At 50.5% G+C, this 21126-nt stretch overlaps 1 protein-coding gene across 3 annotated transcripts; it reads right to left on the minus strand.

The window, feature by feature from the left end:
- Nucleotides 1–519: 519 nt before the first annotated feature.
- SFT2D1 (SFT2 domain containing 1) lies at nucleotides 520–19109 on the minus strand. Of its 3 annotated transcripts, XM_038526521.1 has the most exons (8): nucleotides 18953–19109; nucleotides 9802–9888; nucleotides 9204–9286; nucleotides 7846–7927; nucleotides 5727–5762; nucleotides 4277–4335; nucleotides 2540–2569; nucleotides 520–733 (listed from the first exon to the last, which is right to left on the minus strand). In XM_038526521.1, exons 1-8 carry the CDS (start codon nucleotides 19013–19015, stop codon nucleotides 694–696), a joined length of 480 nt encoding a protein of 159 aa, XP_038382449.1. In that variant the 5' UTR covers nucleotides 19016–19109; the 3' UTR covers nucleotides 520–693. The 3 variants fall into 3 exon arrangements, with proteins under 3 accessions (XP_038382449.1, XP_038382450.1, XP_038382451.1); XM_038526522.1 differs by lacking the exon at nucleotides 5727–5762; XM_038526523.1 differs by lacking the exons at nucleotides 520–733; nucleotides 2540–2569; nucleotides 4277–4335 and adding an exon at nucleotides 4342–5472.
- Nucleotides 19110–21126: the final 2017 nt, after the last annotated feature.

A 21126-nucleotide genomic window follows, 5' to 3' on the forward strand; every position in this document is an offset into this window, starting at 1 on the left:
CCTGCATCCCACCCTGTTCCTGCTATTTTTGCAGGTCTACACCCTGAATGACACCCTTCTAAGTGCTTTCACCATGATACTCCTATGATCTTTTGCAAATGTGTCCTTTAGGACACATGTGAGCTTTAGGACAAAGACTGTATCTTACCCATTTTTCTACAGAAAAACTGCATACTGCCAGGACTAAATGTGCCACTCACCAAACACATTATAAATTTGACCCAGAAAATATTATTTTTCCAAGTGTGGGTTTATTTCAAAATTGTAAAGATTTATATATTATTTATTACATATAATAAGCAATTTTTTAGCTTAAAAACTTTCACATTTAAAGTTTTTTTTTAAAGTAAAACTTGACATTTTTAAAGAGCCAAAAAAGCCTGCAGCATAGATTTATCCTTAAATATTCACATTTTAAATGCTGTTTAGAAAAGGTTAAAAAACTAAAAATCATTTACAGTTGGCAATGATTAAAAACTCCTTATTTTGGGAAAGAACACGTTAATGACACATAATGAATTTCATGTTACAAGTATTTAACAGTTTAATCAAACATGTAGTTTCCACCAGTACACAAAATGGTCTTAACCTGTCACACCAGTTGTTTGGGGAGTGATTATTACATCAGGAAAACCGTATTTCACAAAAAACAGAACGCTGAAGTTCCAATGCTCTTTTCAAAGTTTCTGATTTTCAATTTAAGAGAGAAGAACAGCATTTAATTACTGCATCCCTGGTGGGGGGAAAAAAAGGAGAAAAAACAATGTAATAATCTGCCTCATATACAGTAATGCCGGAGGAAACACTGCTGCCTGCCAAGAGACAAATGCATCATCACCTGTTTATGTCAGAACTCAGATGCAATCACCAAAACACTCCCTAAGGAAACTCTGCTGACTATCACTTGAAATCAAGAACTGAGATTTGGAAATCATGTTTTAATGCCTGAAATGGCATTTAAGAAATCTTTTCTAGTACATATGCTAATCTTGAGAAAGAAATGTAAATACCAAAAATAACCTAACAAAAGAATTGTAAAAAAAAGAAATAATTGGATTTTTAAAAACAAAATGGGGCAGCCCGGTGGCTCAGCAGTTTAGCGCCGCCTTCAGCCCAGGCCCTGATCCTGGAGACCCGGGATGGAGTCCCACCAACGGGCTCTCTGCATGGAGCCTGCTTCTCCCTCTGCCTGTGTCTCTGCCTCTCTCCCTCTCTCTGTGTCTCTCATGAATAAAGAGAAATTGTTCTGGAAATAAAATCTTTAAAAAAAATAGTTAAAAAAACACAAAATGTTGGGATGCCTGGGTGGCTCAGTGGTTGAGTGTCTGCCTTTGGCTCAGGGCATGATCCCGGAGTCTGGGATTGAGTCTCACATTGGGCTCCCCGCAAGGATCCTGCTTCTCCTGCTGCCTATGTCTCTGCCAGTCTCTGTATCTCATGCATAAATAAATAAAATCTTTAAAAAAATAAAAAACAAAAAACTAAATGTTTATAACATTCTCAGAATTCCAAAGAAATATTCACGTGACTTCCTTCGCCTTTCACATTTTCTCCACAAGACAGTTTAAACTATTACATAACACTGTTGTGTATTTAAAGTTACTGTTTGTATGTGGATTGTCAGAAGCATGCACCAATGAACTGGAGCATCTGAGCAAATCCCTGGCGCCACCCTCAAAGGCAGGGGATGGGCATGGCTTCGAGCTCAGGCTTATGGGGCTGGACATCATTTCAAGGTGCTGAGAAACGGCACGAGACCTCTCTACTAAGGTCCTGAGGACTGGCCGATTACCTGTAGCTCTCTTAGTCTACGGCCTGCCCACCTGCAGGTGACCTTGGTCTGCTTTCATGCTCATTAGCACTTGTCAAAAAAGAACCATTCATTTGAAGTGGAATAAAAATAGGATTTCTACAATTTCCTTCACTGTTCACATTAGGCATACAAATTTGCTATGTTTCATATGTAAGCTATGTTTCCAGACTTCACAAAGAAGCAAAGCTGTGCCTAACAGAGTACTTGTCTGAACTGGTTTAAGATTACAACTAGTTTTGGTTTTCCCTCCACAGCTAAATCAGTACATTTCTCGAAAAAATATATAAAAATGGCATTTACTCTTGACATAGAAAATAAACATGTTTCTACTGGCTTCAAAGTTAACACGTATGTATTACATGCCATATTTTCACTAACTTGTTTTTTCTTTAATGTAGAACTTGTTTTGCTGGCATCTCTACATCCCATTTCCTGAGTATTTGCAGTCATGAAAGGATCAGGAATCTCCTGTCAAAATTTCCTAACTGCAAACATCCAGGGGGTAAAAGCAGAAGTATGCTCCCAACCTAACTGCTTACATACGTTCAAAACGGCTTTACTTTATATTGGCAGACTCCTACTCATCTTATGTAAAAAATAATTTCTTTGGGGGAAGAAAGTTAAAGTCCTCAAAGAACAGCCTTTTATATCACATTTTAATTTGCATATGCTAAAATTCATGTAGTTGTGTAAAGATGATTAGAGGACTGGAAACAAGAGTCTCACCTTGCATATGGGATGTATGACAGGCTGTACCTACAAGAAAAGTTCAAAGATATTGAGACCATCTAAATACTGTTTTTCCGCATGCCAAGTGAATACCACAGAATATACAGCTGCACGATATTGTACAGTAATCCTCAAAATAAGGCCCCAGACCAGTAATAACAGAATCAGCCAGGAATTGGTTAAAAATGCAAATGACTGTGCCCCACCCCCTACCTCCTGACCAAGAAACTCTGTGTTTTACAAACTCTTTATGTGCCTCTGACACCTGATGAAGTCTAGGCTGGGGATACTAGAAATGACCCTTTGGGTTTTTTAAAATAAAAATTGTAAAGTAAAAAAAAAAAAAAATTGTAAAGTAACTGAGAATAAACTGCATTCTCCTTTAGCAGGTAAACCAATCATTAAGTACAGATGATGCAATAGAAAAAGCAACATATTATAGAAAAAGGCCAAGGAATTTGATTCTAATCTCCCCACAGGTCACTGACACAGAGCCAAACAACACGCAGAGGAGCGCACGCAGCACCCAGCAGTATTCCAGCCATCAGTGGAGAGAGAGCCAGGGCCAAGGCAAAGGCTGATCTCTGGACCGGCCACGCCGGAGACAATGGATTGGGGGGTAGGGGGGTGGGGACTGGGTCTTAGAGGGAGCAAAGCAACTGTAGCTCTGAAGAGAAAAGGAAACCCCTGAAAATGTCGCATGTGCAAAAACAAGGAAGTGTGGGAAGTAGAGCTCATCTAATCCAATCCCATGCCCACTGGGCCTTTCTCGCAGCTGAACTAGATGCAGTCCACAGCAGGAAAGGGCTTCCTGGAGGGGAGCGCGTGGTCAGGGAATATTGGGAAGGAGGGACAGGGGAAGTGAGGCAGAGGGAGGGGCACGGGAGCTATTTACATCCACAGGCGGCTGACTCTGGCACAACAGGACTTTGACCTTCTCTGGTCCACTTAAACATGGATTTTTTTTTTTTTTAAATAAATACTTTGGGAGATTTTTTGCTGGAGATCTGTGACAATTTGAAAAAATTCACAAATGAACCCCTTGGCCTAGGAATACCAAAAAGAATTAAGAAACGGGTATTATTGTAAGAATACAGTATATACGACGTATTGTTCAGCTGTTTATGTAAGTGGTCAAGCTTCTGGTCAACAGTAGGCCTTTAGGAGGTGAGTTTTGGGGCAGTCCAAGGATATACACAGGTGTTCGACTAGGTAGGGGCTAGTGCCCCTAATCCCCGAGGTGTTGAACGGTCAACCACATTCACTGATGATTCAGATGGGGCAGCGCCAGATATCACAGGGCCACACGCAGCAGAAAGAATTCTACTCTGTAATTATCCAGCAATACAGTGCAAAGGGAATAGCAAACCAACATTCTCTGGGGCTTCTCCTGTGATATGGCCTCACTTTTATGGCTTCACGTAGTATCATCTATATTTCTCGTCATTTCTCTTTCACGTACCAGGAAAGCAGGAAGTGTGTCACTGAGCTGGCACAGCACCTCCCACTGCCATAACCCCTACCTCCCCGAGCCCTCCCTCTGGTCACCACGGAGCTATGTGCCAGTCTCACGGGACACACCCGCAGATCTCACTCCTCTGACCTCCCAGGAGGCCCTGGCCCCTCCAGGGCACAGTCTTCATCACGCGGAAGCCTAACGTTGTTCCCAGGCTCCAAACAACACACTTATCACTGCTGAGGGAATTTTAACCTTCTCATCAATGTGAGACTTACCAGGTCATGGACAAGAACTGCAATATGCAGAATAATAAGGCCAGTCCCTTCTTGTGCCACTGACAACAGCAAACACAGAAATAACAAGTTAAGAATTTTTAAGAATATTTTTCACAAGTTCCATCTTTTTCCCTTCCAAACATGGATAATGTTTTATTTACTTTAAGTATGATAGATTCAAGATTCAGTAGATCTGAAGTTTAACTGAAACACTGCTCCATGTACGGCACTGGCTTGGTGGTCCCGAGATAAAGAGCCATGCTCCTACAGTCTCATGTCCAAGTCCACGTCCTCTCTGCTGCACTCAACACTCAAACCATACTCAGCTGTCCCTGTCTGTCCTCTGTGGGACTCCCCACTCACTCCTTCTCTCTTGCTCCTTGAGTTAGGTTTTGAAGGAAAACTGCATTCTATTGTGATCTTCTAGGATAATGTAAAACGAACAGTTCCTGTTAAAATGGGCTATTTTTAGGATTCCTTGTCCATTTTTATTTATATTTGTTCACTTCCTTATCATTTTAAGTCTACTAACTACAAATAAATACGTGGTTAGACCATCCCAGCACCAGAAATCAATATTCCACACAGACATACAGGTACTGTTTAAGAATATTCTAAGTTATCAGTGGGAAATTAGGTTTAAGACTGGTCACATAATTAAAGCTCAATCCTTACATGATCAAAATTAAAAAAACTGGAACATTTTTGATAGAGTATTTCTAAAACATATTATGTACTACTCTTCCTTTTTCTAAGAGTGCAGTTTTCTTGATAGCTCAGGAACTACCTCACATCCCTTTGGAAGCAGATGGTGCAACAAACACATATACTGAAGACTCAGGAGTCCCGAAAAGTGAGCCGAACTGCAATATTATAATTTCCGGTAGGCGAATGAGCCGTTCACCCTCACAGAAGACGTACAAAATTAATTTCTCTTCCCCTTTTTTTTTTTAGTGATTTTACATCTTTTTTACAATTAAAGCAAGTAAGCTCTACACCCAGCATGGAGATCCAAATGCCCGGTCTTCCAACTGAGCAAGCCAAGCAGCCCCATTCGCCTCTTTTGGTTAATTTGTTTTGCTTTGTTTTCTTGCCCTTTCTCCTTATTAGTTTCAACATCCTGTGATTCTCCCATTGCCTGAGGGGACGGCAAAGCAGACAGAGGAAGCAGAGCCACTGCAGGAGCCTCTTGGAGCCTGGGAAGTAGGAGGGGGCCGTGAGAGGGGCAGCTCAGTCTACCCTGAGAGTGAGTAAGAACTCACCTCTCCGTTCCGAATGGCAGAATCTATCACAAGCCTAGCCACTAACTTGATGTTCACACACACAATCTTAGGAACACCTGACCTTTGGGGGTTTTAAGAAGCCAGACTTTGAGCTCCTTTGGGATGGCGATATGACACCGGGGAGGGGCCACCGTTAGTAGAAAGCAGGCACCGCTGACGTCACTTACCCAAAGAGCAGCACACAAGGTAAATATCAAACACAACTATAGAAAAGGAAAGAAAAAATTGCAAATGTGAGTCCTTCCAAAAGCTTAAAAAAATTCATAAAATCAATGATGCGGCCGACTCTTGATATACTTATGTACTCCAGGCCAAGCTTACCCTAAGCTTACCCTACCTTCACATCTAGGACTGCAGTGTTCCTTGGCGAACTGCAAGCACCTAGTAAACAATCCTCTGATTACATCAACAGGAAAGATGTTTGAGAAAGGATCGTATCAGCTGCTTTTAAAAAAATTCTTATATAAGTAATGCTCAGTGTCCTATCACCCTCAGGTGTACAGTACAGGGATTGAACACCTCCACACACCGCTCACTGCTCATCATGGCACCTGGACGCTTAACCCCCTGACCACAGCTGTTATGAGGGCTCCTGCTAATGTTTCATAACAGAATACTGCAACAGATATTATTAGCAAGACAGGGAACACCCTTACTTGACACAAGGAATCTACTGTCATGATTTTCACACCAAAGAGGACATCATCACTCCATGTCCCACTGTCCCGGGAGGAGGCAGGGAAGTGATCATGACGGGCAGGCCACAGCAACAGTGACAAGCAGGAGGCTGGCAGGCAGAGCCCTGCATGAGACCCAAGCTCTGACGCCCTGAGTGGTAAGTCAGTTGTCTGCTCTCGCCTTAAGTTCTCTTCTCTTTGAAATGAGGATGGTATCTACTGACCTGCTCTAAAGGGCAATGGTGGCAAATGAATTGGAACTTGTCTGTAATGGGCCTAGGGTAGGGGCTGGCACTCAGAAGACTACATAAGTGGCAGTACTGCTTCCCTGTCATTATTAGGCATCAATTATGTTAGCAAATCTGACCACGCTCACTCAAATGGAAACGTCATGACTCAAGTCATCACCAGAGTTACGTGATATAAATACTTCATGGTCTCTCCTGGAAAACACATTTCTGAATGTTCTAAATGTTTGATGAACAGCCTTCTCGACTTTACATTTACTGCATAGAGTGCATTACTAAGATGGGGTCCAGGATATCCAAAGTAAAGCCAATCTACATAAAATCTTAGAAAAGTATAAAACTTCTCACAGTCTAAGCATAAGCTAACTTTTAGGTAACCCACACAAAGTTGAATATTAATACACTGCCGTACATAGCTAATATAGGAAATACAAAATAACTGGAAAAATTAGAAAAATGGCAATAAATTATGATGAAGCTAAATAAGGACATAAATAAAAAGTTAGGCTAAAAAGGGTTTTCTTCTCTGATAAGACTCACACAGATTATGTGGGAACATTTCCTTCCTACAAATCCACCAAGCTTAATTGTGTTAAAAAGCTTCCTAGCATTACAAGGATACACTAGCTGATGCTGGTCCTCAGATTCGACAACATGCTTGAAGGCAAGAGAACTCTGCAAGAGACACAGACAAGCCCACAAGGAACCAGAGACTCCGTGGAGAGAGGGACACTTGAGTTCCTTGGCCCACAACACTCAAACCAGCAGCCAAGAACCCAAAACACACAAAGTACAAACTTTCTAACCACAAGCCCAACCCTGCCCGGTTCAAAGATAAAGAGACAGGAAATTTAAGAGTAATGACCTGACAGCCATGCACAAAATCCATAAAGTGATAATAGATGGCACCTGAAAGACATGGCTATAGAAGCCGTGCTGCTGGGAGTACAAACAGTAACACAGGGAAGGGACAAAAGCCAGGTGACAGGCTACTTAAATGAAGCCAAGTGTTCCTGAGAAAAGATGCGAACAGCCTCAGAGAAGAGACCTGTATTCCAGCCACCACCCCCACAAAAAGCACATAGCCATCTGTTACAAGGCGCTCTACAGGGCTGGGAAATGACATATGTCCACTTTAAATACACAGCGCCAACGGTAGGTCTAGACAACAAAAGGCAGGATTTAGCAAGTCAGTCAGTTGAAATAATGCTGTATCATCTAAATTCTCTAAACACACAGCCTTAAGGATATGATTACATGCAGCACAAGATATAATAGCACGTACATAAGAGCGGGCAATTATCTGTAAGATAATAATGCAAAAACACTGCTCTAAGTTTTAATTTTCATTATTTACTTACAAGCATAATAATTGTTGCAAGCAATCTTGTTGTTTCAAACATTTTCTTCAGTTGCTTCATAGGTCCCATTAAAAAGCACGTACTTAAAAAGAAAAAGCAAGTACTATTTGAAACAAACAGAAGGAAGAGATGAATCTACTAATTGGCTATCTAAACATAAATGCTTTTACAAAAAAAAATCTTCTGCTGATTTACGAATAAAAATCTCTCACTAAATCAGTTCTATTTTTCCTTAATATTAAAAGCAAACTTTTTTTAAAGACCTTGTTATTTTATTTATTTTTTTAACTAAGCTCTAGGCCCAACATGGGGCTTGAACTCATGACCCTGAAATCAAGATTCACGTGTTTTACCGACTGAGAGAGCCAGGAGCCCTTAGTGTTCTAGGACACACAAATGCCTTTTCACAAATTATTCATAGTGTTATTTCAAAGCTACAGGTGATCATGATGGTCGAAGCCGTCCTGAACTCACAGGTGACTCGCTCCCCATCTGTGCCAGTCCAATCACTACCACTCCTCACCTCTGCGTGCTACAGACCAGAGCAATGATAAACGACTCCCATGTAACAACAGTGTGAAGCCCACAACAGTGACACAACATAAAACTGCCGGGTAGGGCTTTGTTCGGACTGTAGCCCCAAGAAGCAGCACTATAGGGACCAGCCCAGAAAAGCCCACTGAGCTTGGCCTTGGCTCACGCAGGTTCACTTGACTACCTTGATCCAGAAAATTCCAGAGACAGAAGGTCACCTCTGAAAGCTCAATGTATACAAATGCAAAACTCATACATCTGACAACTACTTAACAGACACCAACACGCTCAAATATGCACCAAGATCCTCAGAGGAATTCCGGGGCACCAACCCAAAATGCTACTGGGCTCACTGGCGCTCCTCACCCCCAACTTCTCTGCTCAGCACCACTACCGTGGGGGCTCCTAGCTGGTGGGCAGCAGTCGGCTCCTCTCCCTGAGACGGGCTTCCCAAGCAGGGAGCAGAACACAGCAGCCATGAGCCATGGCTCCAGAGGACTATCTGGTGGAAAGCCTGCCAGTCACCTAATGGGGCTCATCCCAGGGTAGTGACTCACCCTCTCTGTGCTACTCTGCTCGGCCACAGGGTGGGGGTGATCACAGTGCCCACCTCTTACACTGGAGTAACAGACAGGAGCACTTAGCAACCCCTACCCTCCCCGCGACAGTGCGCCCCAGCACTCAGCGTAAGTCGATGTACACTTACTGAATGAACAGAAATGTGGCTCTAGCAGCCTTGCTATTGGGGAAGTGCTTACGGCAAGGACGGCTGCTGACAGTGCCAGCAAACCAAACACCCCGAGGAGCCAGACTGGTATACACACCTGGCTAATGCAGAGAGATTTCCAAGAGTATAAAACACTGCAAAAAGCTTTATGCCACCAGGAAGCCACAGTAATCCAGTCCCCTGAGTGAAGATATATTTTGAAATAATTTTACCATTGTGATAGCTTAAAATATAAACATGCTACAAAGGGAATATGATTATATAACAATGGACATGCTAGTACATAGTCTTTAATTATATTGTTTTGTAAAAACAGTTTTCATTGTTATTTGCTAATTGAACTCTTCTGCCTATTCTGTGTATATCTAACTTAGCCATAACATGTGTAAATCATCTCACTCTCCTTAAATCAATGCTCTTTACAAATGACAAGTTACATAAGGTAGTTAACTTATCTCAGTTCCTGACTCTGAAGCTTTCTATACACACTGATTTTTTAAAAATATATATATATTTTCACAATCCATAAACTCCCCCCAAATACTAATTTCTGCATCTCTGTATTGATCTCTGTGTTCCATGGAAACAGTCTTGCGGGTGGTCTAGACTGCAGGCTGCTTGTTGGAACTAAATGACGTATGACGTTAGCCTGGCCTAAAATAAAAATCATTAGGCAGCAGAAAGCCGTAACTCACAAGGATGGAGAAGAAAATGCCGCAGACAAAGCAGATGACGAACCACTTCAGCCTGGTGTTGAAGCTGAGGGACGAGGCGTCCAGGACCTTAGGAAGGAAGGGGAAGCAGAACATGTCCTTCGGCTGCTTAGTGCAGCCTGACTCTTCAGAGTGAAGGAGGCAAAGCCTCCCTAGACCCTGGACGCGGGGCCCGTTGGCTCGTGCCTGCTGCAGGTCAGTGAGAAGGGCAAGACCCCGGGGACCATGAAGGGAAACTTAAGGCGGGGGTCGGATGGGTGCACCCGTGGCACTGTGCGCCTGGTTTTTACAGCCCTTAGCAGGATAGCAGACATATCCCGACACCCATGAAATGACAGAACATATGTTACACATTATAAAACATTCAATAACTAAAAAAAAAAAAAAAAAATAGGGGAAAAATGAAACAAGACAAGCAAGATGTGGACCAACGCTGAAGCTGGGTTCTGGGCACAGGAGAGGCCTCTAAGTGCAGAGCCCGAAACAGGGGTTCTGATGCACTTGCTGCTCTCAGCAGAAACCCTGAGGGAAGTGAGGGGAGCTGCCAGGGAAGGGAGAGGATGATGTGGTTTCAGCCGACATTCAGCTTGGGCCTGGGAAGGCCACTGTCTGGAACCCACCTCCCATTGGCTGGCCACAGGCTGTAGGCAAAGTGGGGGTGACCGCAGGACCTCCAAGGTGTGCTGGAGGGCACAGCTGTGAGTCGCTGAGGGACGCATACACCCGCTTCACAACGGGGGTGGGCAGCCACCAGTAGTGTCCGCTACTGGATACGTAACTTCCATTCATTATAAAAGGTTCATTTAAAACCAACTCAGGAGAGCCCTAGGTACCTCCTCCACCATTATTAAAAACACATTTTTTTAAATGATCATTTATGCTAGAGCAATGGCACTCCTATACGCAAACTGTAACCAACTTAGGTGGGCGAAGAGTGGAAATCACCAGGCATGCCTTACACAGTAACCCAGACTGAGCCATGGACACATGCAGATTCCTAAGGATACTCATTTCCCAACAAAGCTGAAAAAGTATCAACAACGCTATTTTGGGGAAACTAGAGATATATATTAGGAATTTATAGATCACAATTTAATTTCTAACTTATATTACCATAGATATTTAAAAATAAGTTCACATGCTTATAATGTATTTTCAAGAATAATAAAGCAAAAGCAGAAAATTCCTATGCAAAAGCTCAAAAATACCTCTTGCTACATTCCTTACCTCAACTGATTAACCTGGGAATCCTTATGCGGCATGAAAAGTAGATAAAAACAAGATAAGGTTGTAAATGCAACATATATCACTTAACACATTTTAAATGTTTTAAATTTGCTTTAACTCACATTCTGATTTCTAGCAATGTCACCTGTTTATAGCAAAACCACAGCTCCATTTAAACCAAGAATGGACTTGTCTATGAAAACACCCAAGTACCATCCTTTCTGAGTAGGAAGTGTGGCCAGGAAGTGTGTTTCAACTACACAGAGCAGCATGAACCCCAAAGACCACTCACTGCATGGGAGATGGGCTACAGAGCAGCATCCACGGAAGCCTGCCTTCTAACCTGCAGCCAGAGGACACGGAGATGTGGGGACAAGTCACTTCTGCTTTCCATTCACAAGTTTAAACCACCCCACCATTCCTAAGTTCAGATGCTGGTTTTCAACAGCCAGTTCACTCTTAGCACGATTATTTACATATTAGGTATTTTCCCCTTATTACCATCTTCCAAGTGATGATCTTTAAAATGAAACAAGTTATTTGCATTTGAAAATATAGAATATTCAACCCACAAGCAAATGATTTGTCTTCAGCTTTGCCAACTGTCCAGACTACAGAAACAAATTACGGATTCCCTGGTGCCTTATTTGGAAAACATGCAAGAAAACTTGGTGCAGCATTCCCCACAAAGGAGCCAGAAGGGGCCCTGATCCTCCAGACTCGCTTCAGAAGCACTCAGGTGCTACTTTCTGGTCCAAGCGCAATCAGGAACAAGCCCAGCAGAACCAGCAATCATACTGATTTCTTAAAGATAGTCTCTGAAAAGAAATACACAGGGACATGGGTACCAATTACTTGACATATTTGTTATCAAAGGAAGAGGAACCCGAGCACTTGGCTGGCTCAGTGGATTAAGCATCGGACTCTTGATTTTGGCTCCTGTCATGATCTCGGGGTCATGACATCCAGCCCCACATTGGTCTCCATTCAAGCAGGGGGCCTGCTTGTGATTCTCTCTCTGCCTCTGCTTCCATCCCTCCCCCAGAGCACTCTCTCTCTCTCCAAATAAATAAATAAAAATCTGTAAAAATAATTAGAGAAACCAAACAAAGGAAGAAGAAGCAAAGAGAAAGCATCTCGTGTGCAGGAGAGGACTCTTCCGCCACAGCAAACCACTACCTGGAACCAGAATTTTGCTGATTTAGAGAAAGTAGTTGGAAAACATCTCCCGGTGGCAGCAGCATTACAGGTGAAAGAATGAAGCCGAGGCCCTGGGGACACTCGCCTCTCTCCCAGTGATGGAGAAGCCAGGAGCAGAGCCACACGATCACGAAGGGGCCGGCTGTCTTGGCCTGAGCCCTGCTCCAGGGTGACTACCACCTGAACAAGCACCCTGAGTGCAGGACTCCCATCAGTCCTCCTTCAAAATGACGGTGGGCAGGAGGAGGAGGAAGGCCACCAGAGCGAGAGCGAGCACGGGGAACAGGTGTCCACAGACGCTCTCGAGGGAGGTCAGCATTGCCTTCTCGGGTCCCGGCTCCTGACTCAGTCTCCTCCGTGACTAGCAGGCCCACCTCACTCCTGGCACCAACAGCTCCCCCTGTCCTTCTCTCTCACTCGGGGCCCCTGACCACAGGTCCTACACTGGATCCCAGGGGAGCCTTGGATAATCGTACATCCACGGGGATTGCCCGGACTTTCTGTTCCTCAACCCCTAATCTCAGTGGCCCGTGCCCTCCACTCCACCAAGTGACCCAGGACGCTCTCGCAGCCCAAAATCTCTCCATATCCAAACTTCAAGCCGCTGCTCTTGGACCCCAAAGTCCTCCAGGTGGCACGCTCGTCCAGCCCACCAGCTCAGTAAGACAGTTAAAATTCCCTTTCTGCTGCTTCCATCTGGCAAAATGCCACCATCAAGCCTGCTTCCTCTGAGCAGTCATGTGGCAAGGTGGGGGGATCGCACCCAGGCCATCAGCACCTCCCAGTGGGCCCCGATGCCGCCCACCTGGCCACATGACATGGCGGACTGACAGGCACTGTGAAGTCAATGTGCCTTCTCACTCTACTGACCACAGATGATTTCAACCCTGCAAGTGTTGCTGTGACACTTCTACTATACAGATAACTTCCCCTCTTTCACAGAGAAAACAGAAACCATCAACGTGCCCTCCCTCTACTGCTTGCTGCTACCGAGCCCCCAAGGCTCCCTCAAGAATACCTTCTCTTCCTCTTCAGATGACCACAGAGGGGCTGAGGTCAACCCACTGTGCTTCAGAGCCCCACCCCTCGGCCTTCTCAGGAAACTTGCAGTATCAGCTTCTCACCCTTCTCAAAAGTGACCCATGTTCTGTCCCTGAGACCACTCCCATGAACCTGAACACATGAGTATGCCTCTTTCAGCCTGAAGCAGCAGCTCACTTGAGTTCACTCTCCAGCCTTTGCTCATTCATTCATTCAGCAAATACTGCTAAGCGATCTTTGATGTCTGTTCAATGTGCTGGCTGAGGAGTCTGGCCCTCCACACACCCTTCTCCCTGACATCAGGCTCTGTAAAACTGCCCAAGCCTTTGGTTTGGGGCTCTCTGGACAGGGAGCAGACCACCAACCAGTGCCCAGTCCATGGGGTGAAAACAGCACAGAGGGAAGCCGGCCTTTCCTGACTTCCAGCCTCTTGCTGCTACTGCCACAGAAAGTGATCTGAGGCACAATTTGCCCTGCCAGTTTGGCCTACTGCCCCTTCCTTTTTTTTTTTTTTTTTTTTTCTTTTTTTTTTTTTAAGATTTTACTTACTTATTTACTTGAGAGAAAGAGAGTGAGCACACGAGTCGGGGGAAGGGCAGGGAGCCTTACACAGGACTCGATCCCAACTTAAGCCAAAGTCAGACGCTTAGTGGACTAAGCCACCTAGGCACCGCGGCCTATTGCTTCAATGGGCCACTCTGACCCTGACTGCTCAGCACCTGAGCTCGATACTGGTGACACAGCTGTCAATGCGATAAGGTGGCTGCCCGCAAATCAGTAAATGCCCACATGCTAGAACATCAGGTGTAGTATGTGCTATAGGGAGGAATCAAGCAGATCCAAGGATGGAGGGCGAGAAGGGCAGTGCTACTTCAGCTGGGTTGGGAGTCTTGCTAAACGCCTGTGAGGAGGTGCCTCAAACAGAGACCAGGAGAAAATGAGAAGAAACATCAGAGGAAGAAATCCCCTCTCCTCCCCATTACACCAACCTCCCTCCTGGATCCACGTCCTCATCTCACGTACCACAAACGGTCTTGTCACCCTTGTGGGTCCCGGAGAGAAAGGGCCCACGCAGGTTAAGGCCATGTGGGCAAACCCTGGGAGCCAGGTTAGAGCATCCCAGAAAAAAAGAAATGGCAGAGGCAGAGGAAGCTGAGCAGAGCACAGTAGTCCTGCGGGACAGGTGAGGTGGGGAGGTGTGCAGAGGGCTGAGGCGCCTGGGGTAGAGTCTGGATCTTACACCAGCGCTACAGGAAGCCGTGTGATTGATCTGGACCCTCACACCTGGCTCCATCTCGCCCTCCTTCCATTATCCCAGACACCTTGCAAGGAGGGACCCTACAACTCTGGCTACTCTGCCTCTTCCCTGGCCTCCAAACCCCCTCAGCAGGGTGACGGAGCAGTCCCGGATCTCAGATGCACCCCCAACACCACCATGCTGCTCGTCACCCCCCTGACGGAGGGGGGAGGGAGGGGCAGGAAGTGGGCCAGGTGAAGGCCGCTCCTCACTGCTGTTCCCCATCTTCTCAGCCCCAGAAACACCTGCCTGCAAGATCCTGCCCTCACACTAGGCCACCTGCTGCTCCTCCTCACTGCTGTCACTACCATCTCCTGGGTCACCCCATCACTGCCCCCCCGCCCCCACATCACAACTCTTGCTCTTCTAAGGATTGTGCAAGGGGCTCACTATCATGCCTCCACTCCCCTCTTAACTGTTGGGGATTTCATCACTGGAGTAAGCAAGCCTTCCAGAGCTCTATGATTCCTGCTTCTTCATCCTCTCTCCTCCAATGGTCTCTGCACCCTACATCAACCACCAAGCCCCTTATCTGCAGTAATAAGGGCACCATAATCTCAACACTCTCCATGGTCTCAATTTTAAGTATCCCCCTTTTCAACCACCCCTTCCTACCCTCCAGCATCCCTAGTTACCCATCCCTCCATACCCCCCACTCCTGCTGCCCTCCTACAAGCACTCCCACGTACATCCCCCATTTCTCTGCACAGTGTCCCTCTGATGCATTCACTGGGCAACATCCAAACCCCTGCTTAAATCCAGCTCCCAGCCCTGCCCTGCCCTCCTGCTGCTGCTGCTCAGGACTCCCACCTCAAATGGTCCTCAAATCCAGGACCATCACCCACAAGAGAGGCCTTGGTGCTGCCAACAATCCCACTGTTGCCGCCCATCCATTCACTCGCCTGTTCTCTTAAACAACCTCCACATCTTCTTCCGGAACGTCAACACTCACTCCCCCTCCAACTTCCAACTGGCAACCCTATTTCCCATTTCTGTGAGAACGGCTAAGGAGTCATGGGAGAATCCTCCTGTGCTCCAACGGCAGCACCTGGAGCCCACACGAGCTGGCCATCCACGTGCCCAAGCCAGGCTGGTCCCTTCTCTTGTGCACCATATCCCACCTCCTGGGATCTTCCCAACCACACCTGGATGGCACTCTAGCAATGATCCTGTCTCTTGCCTGTATCATCAGCTTCGCCCTTTTCTGGACTATTCTCAACATCTTTCCCCCCTGTAGTCTGTGGGCTCAAGAAAAGTGACACTATCACCTTCATGTACCCAAGGTTCAGAGCAGCTCAGTACCACTGAACTTCCTGCCATGAAATGTCCCATTCATATACTGTCCTATGCAGCAACCACTAACACCCGCGCCCACCTGGGGTGCCTAGGTGGCTCAATCCGGTCAAGTGTCTACCTTTGGCTCATGTCATGCTGTCTAGATCCTGGGATCAAGCCCCACATCGGGCTTCCAGCTCAGCAGGGAGTCCGCTACTCCCTCTCTCTCTCCCTCTGCCCCTTCCCACCCCTGGTTCTCTCTCTCAAGTAAATAAAATCCTTAAAAACACAACACGTGTGCCTACTGAGCACCTGAAATGTGGCTGGTGTGACTGAGAAACGATTTTAAATATTATTTAATTTCTTAAAAGATTTTGTTTATTTGAAAAGATTTTATTTACTATTTGAGGGAAGTAGGGAAAGAGCATGCACCAGCCGGCGGGAGGGAGAAGCACACTCCCTGCTAAGTGTGGAGCCTGATGGGGGGGCTTGATCCCAGGACCCTGAGACCATGATCTGCACTGAAGTCAGCCACTTAACCCACAGCCACCCAGGTGCCCAAATCTTATTTAATTTTTATTACTTTAAATGTAAGTAGCCACATGTGGCTATGAATCCTGCAGGGTACAGCACAGCGCTGGAGCATGGAGTGGAGCACAGCAGAATGACTCTGGGTGGGGGGAGCCCGTACTGCCCTCCTGACATCTCTCACACTCGTATTTGTGGATTTTATTTTTTTAAGATTTTATTTATTTATTCATGAGAGGCACAGAGAGAGAAAGGCAGAGACACAGGCAGAGGGAGAAGCAGGCTCCATGCGGAACCCGATCCTGGGACCCCAGATAACACCCTGGACCAAAAGCAGGTGCTAAACCCTTGAGCCACCCAGGGATCCCCTATTTGTGGATTTCTATATTACCATCTGCCAAACTGCTTATGGCTCCCCTGAAAGCAGATGCTTGTGTTGTAGACTCTGGATCCTCACACACTAGCCTAGAATCTTGCCCCCAAAAAGGGCTGAACAAACAGAACAAGGGAGGGAGTCAGGTAGAAAAGGGTCAAACAAAAGCCCCTTCTGCGGCACACTAGGCGCTACGCGCTGCGCTCCTGGGCCCGCAGAAAAGAACTAGTCAGCAGGCACACACCAGAAACACTGCAGTTACTGCGCGGGGGATATTTTTAATTCTTCCACTAGAGAGAGTAACCTTCACCAGGCCTCCGGGTAAAGCACAGAGGCAAAAAAATGCTTTTGTTTGGTTGTGAATCTTTTACCAGGGATTCAATGCCTTAATGAGCAACTTTTAACTCCGTTTCTTTCACTTCCCAGTGACCTTCCCCGCCCCCGCTCCGGTCTCCCTACTTCCGAAGGACCAATGCGCACTCACAGCACCTCGTCCACCTGGGGGACAAACCCCTGAACGCACCTCGTCCGCCTCCCCGGGCAAGCCCCTGCAACCAAGCTAGACCTCGGCTGGGCTCTCCCCGCAGCTCGCAAGACAGAGCCGCCGCCCACCCCTGGGCGCTGCCCCCTGCAGGCCTGCCCCCGGCCCACCCCCCTCAGCCCCCGCTGCCCCCTGCAGGCCTGCCCCCCGCCCCAGCCCCGGGGCGCCTCCCCCTCTGCAGGCCTGCCCCCGCCCCACCCCCCTCAGCCCCCGCTGCCCCCTGCGGGCCCTGCCCCCTGTCCCCCCGGGCGCTGCCCCCTGCAGGCCTGCCCCGCCGCCCCAGCCCCGGGGCGCCTCCCCCCTGCAGGCCCTGACCCCCGTCCGCCCCCCCCCCCCCGGCGCTGCCCCCTGCAGGCCTGCCCCCGCCCCACCCCCCTCAGCCCCCGCTGCCCCCTGCAGGCCTGCCCCCGCCCCACCCCCCCTCAGCCCCCGCTGCCCCCTGCAGGCCCTGCCCCCTGTCCCCCCCGGGCGCTGCCCCCCGCAGGCCTGCCCCCCGCCCCAGCCCCGGGGCGCCTCCCCCCTGCAGGCCCTGACCCCCGTCCGCCCCCCCCCCCGGCGCTGCCCCCTGCAGGCCTGCCCCCGCCCCACCCCCCTCAGCCCCCGCTGCCCCCTGCGGGCCCTGCCCCCTGTCCCCCCGGGCGCTGCCCCCTGCAGGCCTGCCCCGCCGCCCCAGCCCCGGCGCCTCCCCCCTGCAGGCCCTGACCCCCTCCCCCCCCCCCCCCCCCCGGCGCTGCCCCCTGCAGGCCTGCCCCCCCCACCCCCCTCAGCCCCCGCTGCCCCTGCAGGCCTCCGCCCCCCCCCCCCCCCTCATCCCCCCTGCCCCCTGCAGGCCCTGCCCCCTGTCCCCCCCGCGCTGCCCCCCCAGGCCTGCCCCCCGCCCCAGCCCCGGGGCGCCTCCCCCTGCAGGCCCTGACCCCCTCCCCCCCCCCCCCGCTCCCCCGCTGCATCCTGCCCCGCCTCCCCACCCCCCCCCCTCCCCCTCTGCCCCCTCCCCTGCCCCCTGTCCCCCCTGGCTCTTCCCGCCCCTGCAGCCTTCCCCTCCTCCCCCCCCCCGCGCCTCCCCCCTGCAGCGCCTGCCCCTCCCCCCCCCCCCCCCCGGCGCTGCCCCCTGCAGGCCTGCCCCGACCGCCCCCACCCCCCCCCTCAGGCCCCCCCGCCCCCCTGTCAGCCCGCCTGCCCCCCCACCCCCCCTCAGCCCCCGCTGCCCCCTGCAGGTCCCTGCCCCCTGTCCCCCCCGGGCCGCTGCCCCCCCGCAGGCCTGCCCCCCGCCCCAAGCCCCGGGGCGCCTCCCCCCCTGCAGGCCTGCCCCCCGCCCCATCCCCCCTCAGCCCCCCTGCAGGCCCTGCCCCACGTCCCCCCCGGGCGCTGCCCCCTGCAGGCCTGCCCCCCGCCCGCCTCCCCGCCGCCGCCCACCGGCCCGTGTGCCCCCCCCGGGTGCAGAGCCCCGCGCAGAACACCCCGGAGAGCTCGGCGGTCCCCGAGGGTCGGCAGGCCCAAGCGAGCCGTGAGGCGGACTCAAGGCTTCGCAGACCCCACGAAAACCCGGGAAGCTCCCCGAGATTCTCCCCGGGAGGCGGGGAGCCCTCCCTCCGCCCCCGAGGTGGCAGGTGGGCGCCCGCCCGGCCCCCCCGGCCCCGCCGCGGCCCGCTACCTGCGCGGTCAGGCCCTGCTCCTCGTCGTCCTGGCCGCTCAGGACCCGCCGCAGCTTCTCCATGGCCCCGCTTCCCGCCGCACTGGCGGCCCCGCTCGCCGGACCCCCGCGGCCTCCCGGAACCCGGAACCCGGAACCCCACGCGACCGGACATCCGGCTCGCCGCTTCCGGCGCGTCCCCGCAGCCCGCGCCTGCGCGCTGGGCCCCTCGGGCCCGGGTCTGCGCCGGCGGGCGCTGTGCTTCCGGTCCGGGCGCTCGGGCTGCGGCGGGCGCTGCCTCCTATCTCCTGGAGTCGGGGCTCGGCGGTGGCACGGCCAGGGACGTCGGATGAATACAGCCACCGACCCAGGTCCTCCCGCGTGTACCCCACGCTCTGTGCCGCAGACCCACGGCCGGTGCTCCAGACCCGACCCCACACCGCAGCCCGGGGCCTCCAGGACTGCCACACCCAGCACCCAGGACTGCCGGTCCGGCACCTAGTACTGCAGACCGGAGCCCCACACTGCAGCCCCGACACCCAGCACTGCAGACCTGAGCCCCTCCCTGCAGCCCCAGCACCCAGACTGCAGCAATGGCATCTAGTACTGCAGATCCCGCACCTAGTACTGCAGACCTGAGCCCCTCCCTGCAGCCCCAGCACCCAGACTGCAGCAATGGCATCTAGTACTGCAGATCCCGCACCTAGTACTGCAGACCTGAGCCCCTCCCTGCAGCCCCAGCACCCAGACTGCAGCAATGGCATCTAGTACTGCAGATCCCGCACCTAGTACTGCAGACCGGAGCCCCTCCCTGCAGCCCCGACACCCAGCACTGCAGACCTGAGCCCCTCCCTGCAGCCCCAGCACTCAGACTGCAGCAATGGCATCTAGTACTGCAGATCCCGCACCTAGTACTGCAGACCTGAGCCCCTCCCTGCAGCCCCAGCACCCAGACTGCAGCAATGGCATCTAGTACTGCAGATCCCGCACCTAGTACTGCAGACCTGAGCCCCTCCCTGCAGCCCCAGCACCCAGACTGCAGCAATGGCATCTAGTACTGCAGATCCCGCACCTAGTACTGCAGACCGGAGCCCCTCCCTGCAGCCCCGACACCCAGCACTGCAGACCTGAGCCCCTCCCTGCAGCCCCAGCACCCAGACTGCAGCAATGGCATCTAGTACTGCAGATCCGGCACCTAGTACTGCAGACCTGAGCCACTCCCTGCAGCCCCAGCACCCAGACTGCAGCAATGGCATCTAGTACTGCAGATCCCGCACCTAGTACTGCAGATCGGAGCCCCACACTGCAGCCCCAGCACCCAGACTACAACCCTGGCATCTGGTACTGCAGATCCAGCACCTAGTACGGCAGATCTGAGCCCCACACTGCAGACCTGAGCCCCTCCCTGCAGCCCCCACACCCAATGCTGTCAGACCTGAGCCCCTCCCTGCAGCCTCAGCACCCAGACTGCAGCCCTGGCACCTAGTACTGCAGATCCGGCACCTAGTCCTGCAGACCTGAGCCCCACACTGCAGCCCCAGCACCCAGACTGCAGACCTGAGCCCCTCCCTGCAGCCCCAGCACCCAGACTGCAGCCCCGGCATCTAGTACTGCAGATCCGGCACCTAGTACTGCAGACCTGAGCCCCACACTGCAGCCTCGACACCCAGCACTGCAGACCTGAGCCCCTCCCTGCAGCCCCAGCTCCCAGACTGCCGCCCTGGCATCTAGTACTGCAGACCCAGGGTCCACTACTTCAGACCAAAAACCAGTTCTACAGCCCCGACGTCCAGGGCAACAAATGCATCAGGCCTGACGCCAGGAGTAGAATACTGGGGGCTGATTTAGGAATCTTGACAGGTAGTGAAGATTTCAGTTCTAAACTGCACATCTCCTTCCTAAGAGTGAAGTTCTCAAAATACCTTCACCTGCAAGGAGTCAGGAAAGAGAAGGACAGACTTTGGGGCAGACAGTTCTGTGCTCTGATTTCAGGCTTGCCACTCACCATGTGGCACTAGGAAACAGCTCTCTCCCAGTCTGATATCATCAAGGCATAACACCTATTTAAATGGTTAAATGAGACTAGATACCTCAAATGATCTCAAGTGGGATAGCAGGAGGCTATTTACTTGTGAGCATACTTATTTACTCAGTTTATATTCCAACTAAGAATCTGAAAGAGTGAAACCCTACTT

Source organism: Canis lupus, chromosome 1 (genome assembly GCF_011100685.1).
Source record: "Canis lupus familiaris isolate Mischka breed German Shepherd chromosome 1, alternate assembly UU_Cfam_GSD_1.0, whole genome shotgun sequence".
In the NCBI taxonomy this organism is placed as follows: domain Eukaryota; kingdom Metazoa; phylum Chordata; class Mammalia; order Carnivora; family Canidae; genus Canis; species Canis lupus.

Coding starts and splice junctions, on each gene's coding strand:
- SFT2D1 (XM_038526521.1), bottom strand. CDS start 19,015: ATGGAGAAGCTGCGGCGGGTCCTGAGCGGCCAGGACGACGAGGAGCAG. Junction 9,889..18,952: donor AGCAGGGCCTGACCGCGCAG/GTAGCGGGCCGC, acceptor TTCCTTCCTAAG/GTCCTGGACGCCTCGTCCCT. Junction 7,928..9,203: donor AATCTCTCTGCATTAGCCAG/GTGTGTATACCA, acceptor TTTCTTTTTAAG/TACGTGCTTTTTAATGGGAC.